This window comes from Solanum tuberosum, unplaced genomic scaffold (genome assembly GCF_000226075.1).
Source record: "Solanum tuberosum cultivar DM 1-3 516 R44 unplaced genomic scaffold, SolTub_3.0 scf00322, whole genome shotgun sequence".
Taxonomy (NCBI): Eukaryota; Viridiplantae; Streptophyta; class Magnoliopsida; order Solanales; family Solanaceae; genus Solanum; species Solanum tuberosum.
In genome coordinates, this window is record NW_006239245.1 from 360,381 (window position 1) to 366,298 (window position 5,918).

The 5,918-nt window shown below is 34.3% G+C and overlaps 2 protein-coding genes across 2 annotated transcripts in view; one reads left to right on the forward strand and one right to left on the reverse strand.

Moving 5' to 3' along the window:
• Positions 1–223: 223 nt before the first annotated feature.
• Positions 224–5,918, forward strand: part of LOC102586664 (putative late blight resistance protein homolog R1A-3) — a 10,176-nt gene continuing 4,481 nt past the window's right edge. Inside the window, exon 1 of the mRNA XM_006360371.2 lies at positions 224–290. The gene's annotated coding sequence lies outside the window, so the exon portion shown is untranslated. The remainder of the gene's footprint in view (positions 291–5,918) is intronic.
• LOC107063223 (uncharacterized) lies at positions 4,712–5,586 on the reverse strand. The gene is made up of 3 exons (XM_015314811.1): positions 5,557–5,586; positions 5,000–5,326; positions 4,712–4,945 (listed from the first exon to the last, which is right to left on the reverse strand). Exons 1-3 carry the CDS (start codon positions 5,584–5,586, stop codon positions 4,712–4,714), a joined length of 591 nt encoding a protein of 196 aa, XP_015170297.1.

The following is a 5,918-nucleotide window of genomic DNA, read 5'->3' on the forward strand; positions in this document are numbered from 1 at the left end:
AAGGACACTGTAATGAATGATTTTTTTTTTTTTTTTTATTTAAAAATAATGAATGAAAAGGACTTGTGAATATATATAATTAAAAAAATACGACTCAGAAATGAATTAAAAAAGGACACTGTAATGAATGATTTTTTTTTTTTTTTTTTATCTAAAAATAATGAATGATTGCCATAAATTAATGTGGCTAGATCTGTGATAATACTTTCTTCAATCTTTCAATATTTTCATTTCACCAAATATACATCGAAGCTAGCTAAGTTTAATTAATTGGTAATAGTCATATCCAGGTGAGAACTATTTTAGCAATGATTTTTTTCATTATCATGTCAATATTATTGTTTTGCTTACTCATTATTAAGTTTAATTTCCAAATGATATATTTGTTTTATCCTAATGTTAGAACAATTCTGTTATTCTTTACGATTTGATGAACAATTTTTTTTTTTTTTTTTGTGTTTATATACATTTACTTAAGAGCATATTATTGACTTTGTTTCTCCATGTTTAAATTTCAAAGAGCATCTTCAAAGTTCAAATGCTAATATTTGAAAAGTCAACTGACGAGCTTTGAACAATTGTGTGATAAAAATGTGTTGTCAAGATCTAAGGATAAATTTTATAAAATAGTGATTAGATTGAGATAGAATGTTGGTCAATTAAAATTATTTGTGTCTAGAAGAAGAGTGAGATAAGGATGCTAAGATGAATGTGTAGACATACCAAGAGAAATACAATTAGAAACAAAGTTATACGAGATAAGATGAGAGTGATCCCGGTAGTAGACAAGACGAGAAAGGTTGGATTAAAATGATTCAGAATTTATGAACAAGAGGTGCGCGGATGCACTAGTAAGAAGGTATGGGTGGTTGACTATAACAGGGAGGAAATAGATCGAAGAAGAACGGGAGAGAGGTGATTAGATATCACGTATTTAACTCTAGTTTGCTGGACATGATCTTGGATATGAAAGAATGGAATGAAATTTTTTAGAGTACATAGTAAGTAGTGAAATGATACGTGGGAGAGGCAATGACAAGCTAACTAGACTCATCCCCTCCCATCCCATTAGCAGTAAGTAGTAGTTAGTAATCGCTTACTTTCTTATTCTTCAATGTAAAATATTACTATCTGATGTAGCTATTGTTGGCATCCATATATATATGTTGTGTGATAAAGTTGGTTTCAGAAAATTACTACTTATAATATGCATGTTTGTGCGTTGCTCCGAGGGTTGATACTTGCTTGATTAAGATGGAAGTCTGTTGTTTATTGACTACTATTTGATAACTTTTCAAATATGATACTAATTCGAAATTGTTTCTGTGAGCTATGAACATGTTTAAATTTTTAAAAGAATCGTTCATTTTGGAAGTTCAATATGTCAATTTTCTGCTTAATACCTCTCAAAGTGAGAGTCTTTCCATTATATAGAGAAAATAAAGATTACACATTCCTAAAGATCAGCTATTCTATCTCTACAAATCTGCTATTCAATCCCTCTAAATCTGCCTTGCTATCCCTCCAAATCAGCTATTCTATCACAATATTTATTCCTTTGATTCTACAACAAATGTATATGATCATGAAGCATCAATTTGCCAACTAGAAACTGATGACGTTGTCGTGCCATGAATTTTGTAAACGCATCAGCGATTTGAAGATCGCTGGACACATGTGGAAGAGTAATGACTCATTTATCTACAACTTCTCTTATATAATGACAATCCACTTCAATGTGTTTGGTCCTCTCATGAAAACTGGATTTGTAGCAATCTGAATAGCACTTGTATTGTCAGCGTGGAGAGGAGTAGGATGAGATTGAGGAAATCCAATCTCAGCAAATAATCCACGAAGCCATACAACCTCAGAGCAAGCAGGAGACATGGATCGATATTCAGCCTCTGTTGAAAATTTTGACACACGATCTTGCTTTTACTCTTCCAAGATATCAATGACTCTCCAAGAAACATGCACCAACCAGAGACTGAACGACGAGTATCAGGACATCCCGCTCAATCAGAATCACTAAAAGCATTAAGACGAATAGGAGAACCACTTAGAAAGAACAATCCACGAGTAGATGTTCCTAGAAGATACCGAATGATGTGACAAACAACCACCAAATGGAGATGACGGGGAGCTTGCATAAATTGACTAACTTGTTGAACTGCAAAAGAGATATCGGGCAGAGTAGTAGTAAGGTAATTTAGACTCCTAACTAATTGTCAAAATATAGTTGGACCAGGAAGAAGATCGCCTTCCTCATGACGATACTTCACATTCAATTCCAATGGAGTATCTATGGAGGATGAATCTTGAAGACCAGCCAAAGAAATCAGATCCTGAGTATATTTGTGTTGGTTTAGAAACACACATGAAGCAACATTATGAACTTCCAAACCCAAAAAATAAGTAAGAGTACCAAGATCTTTCATATGAAAAGAATTTTAAAGCTGCTGTTGGAGGCTAGTGATTAGTGAAGAATCAGTTCCTGTGATAATAATGTCATTTACATACACCAAAAGAAGAACACAACCTGTAGATGTTTTTCGAAGAAACAAAAATGAGTCATATTTGCTCTGCTCAAAAGAAAATTGTAGCAAAGTAGATAGAAACTTATCAAACCAAACTCTTGGAGCTTGTTTTAATCCATACAAAGACCGCTTCAACTTGCATACATCTGATGTAGGCAATGAGAATAAACCAGGTGGAGGTTTCATATAAATATCTTCTTTAAGATCACCATGGAGAAAAGCATTTTTGACATCCATTTGATAAAGAGACCAGTTTTGTGAAGCAGCAATGGCAATAATAGTTCGTACCGTAGTCATTTTGGCTACGGGTGCAAAAGTCTCCTCATAGTCCACCCAATACTCTTGTTTGTTACTAAGAACAACCAATCGTAAGATGGAATAGATATGTTGGATAAAGTAAAGGAAAAGCCATACCAATTGGGAGTACGAGATACTCTGGTAGATCACTGAGTAGGTTCAAGAGGACCAGATCTTGAAGAATTCTCAAATTCTAGTTGTGGTACAGTTTCAGGTGGCGAATCAGTTTTGGGATAGGATAAAGTTGACCGACGTCGTTCATTCACAAATCCAGGTTTGAACCTCTTAAAAGAAGATGATAAATCCTCAAAAGTAGGAAGAAGAGGAGAAACATAAGATGGATCTACAATCGTAGGGAAGAAATATTGATTCTCAAAGAAAACAACATATCTAGAAATACGAAATTTGTAAGAACATGGATCATAGCAAATAAAACCTTTTTGTGAAGTGCTATAACCCATAAAAGCACATTTAGTAGACTGTACAAAAAGTTTATTGCGCTGCGAAGGAGGCAAATGCACAAAACAAACACAATCAAATGTATGAAAATCACTATAGTTAGGATTTTGGTGATAAAGATGAAAATATGAAGACTTAAAATTTAGCACTTTAGATAGCAATCTATTAATTAAATAGACAGCAATAGACAAAGCTTCCACCCAGTATTTAGCTGGTACAGAGGACTCAATCAATAAAGTATGAGTGACATCTAAAAGATGACGATTTTTCATTCAGCAACTCCATTTTGTTGTGGTGTATATGGGCAAGAGTGTTGTGAGACAATTCCTTTGTCAAGCAAGAAATTTTTGAATTCATAAGACATATAATCTCCACCATAATTAGATCTTAATAATTTGATGCATGTAGAAAATTGAGTCTCAATGTAAGCCAAAAATGTCTTGAACATGGAAAATACCTCAGATTTGGATCGAAGAAAATACACCCATGTAAACCGACTATAATCATCTATGAATGTCACAAAGTATTTGAAATGAGCATGAGAAATAATTGGTGAAATGCCCCAAACATCACTATGAATGACATCAAAACACTTTGTAGCACGACTACCAAAATTAGGAAAAGGAAGAGTTTTACTTTTGCCTAATTTACAAGTAGAACAATCAATGGAAGCAATTGAAAATTGATTTTTATTTCCCAATAAACCAGAATTTGATAAATGAGACAACACAACAGAATTTGGATGTCCTAGACGCTTATGCCAAACCTCAGTCTTACTAGCTGTAGAAGTACAAGCAAGAGATAGAACAAGAGGAATGAAAAAGTGTATAGGAAACAATCGTCCAACTTTAGGCCCCTTCGCGATTATCGTCCCCGACACCTGATCCTGCACAAGACAACCATTACAAGAAAAATTCACATCATAATTGTTATCTACCAATTGTCCAACTGAAATAAGACTAGTTGAGAGCTTTGGTGAAACAAAAACATTCTTGTTAGTTTGAGTAATGTCCCTAACCTTGGTAATGGGTAAATTACTACCATTGGCAATCTGTATTTGTGATGGACCTTGATACTTACGAACATTTTTTAGGATGCTCGTTGAGTTGGTCATGTGATTGGAAGCACCTAAATCAACAATCCAAAAATTAGATGTAACATCATTACCTTGTAATTCCAATGTTGAAAAGGCTGACACGATCATTTGTTGTACCATTTCAGGAGTAAGAACTTGTCCTGAAGATGAGTTATCATTAGTGGAACCATTTATCCCAGTTTGAAAAGCATTGATCCTACGATTTTGAAGGCACGTGGGACACTCTTTGATAATGTGTCCTTGTTGTTTACAATAATTACAGAACTTCTTGCTACAATTGCTAGCCATATGACCATATTCCTTGCAACTGTAGCATTGAGTTCTACTCATATCCCTGTCCTTTTCCTTTACCTTGAGCAGCAAATGCAACAGTGACATCATTTTCTTTCTTGAAAGCATTTTGTGTGACAAGACGTTGCTCTTCACGAAGTAATTCCCTAAAGCAAACATCCAAAGAAGGAGACGGGTCACAATTCATCAAGTTATAGCGAACACTCTCAAAATCGGAGAGTAATTTCATCAAAAATTGGTCTCGCTTGCTTTGCTCATGAACTGCCTGAATCACTGATAGAGATTCAGTAGGTATTTAGACAATATCTGTAAATTCAACCCATAAATTCTGAAATCCAGAAAAATAATCCTGAACAGAAAGACCTCCTTGAGAGTAATTAGCAATTTCATACTCTAACTGAAAGGGTCTTGCGCTATTATCTTGGTTGTAAACCTTTTGTAAGTAATCCCATATGGCCTTAGCTGTCTTGTATGGCATGAGATTAAGAACAATAAGAGGGTCAATTGACCCTAGAATCCATGTCATCACCCGAGCATCTTTAATCTTCCATTCACCTAGCTTTGTTGCATCAGTAGGAATATGATCGCTTCCATCTATATGGCCCCATAGTTCTTTGCCGGTGACAAACAATTGAAACTGAAACTCCTAAGAAGAATATTTTTTTCCAGTAAAACGAACACTGAAGGATTCAAAGTGATGTGAATTCATGCTTTTGAATAGCTATGAAACCTACAAAGTCTCAAGAAAGCAACTAGAATGACGAAAGAACAAAATTCCCAGGTGGTAGGACTGATTGTCGATGAACAGTCAACCAAAAACCAAAACCAAGATTTTCAAAATTTTTTTAGAAGGAACCACAGATGACTCTATGAAACAAGACAGCCAAGAGAAGGCTCTAATACCATGTCAATTTTCTTCTTAATACCTCTCAAAGTGAGAGTCTTTCCATTATATAGAGGAAATAAAGATTACACATCCCTAAAGATCCGCCATTCCTATCCCTAAAGATCAGCTATTCTATCTCTACAAATCTGCTATTCAATCCCTCTAAATCTACCTTGCTATCCCTCCAAATCAGCTATTCTTTCACAATATTTATTCCTTTGATTCTACAACAAATATATATGATCATGATAATTTATATCACTATATAATTACATTAATATATACAATCATTTAGTTATCTATCATGCTAACAGTAAGAACTAAATGAAAATGACTGGGAAGTATAAAAATT

Coding starts and splice junctions, on each gene's coding strand:
- LOC107063223 (XM_015314811.1), bottom strand. CDS start 5,586: ATGGTATTAGAGCCTTCTCTTGGCTGTCTT. Junction 5,327..5,556: donor AGCCTTCTCTTGGCTGTCTT/GTTTCATAGAGT, acceptor TATTCTTCTTAG/GAGTTTCAGTTTCAATTGTT. Junction 4,946..4,999: donor CTGGATTTCAGAATTTATGG/GTTGAATTTACA, acceptor TCAGTGATTCAG/GCAGTTCATGAGCAAAGCAA.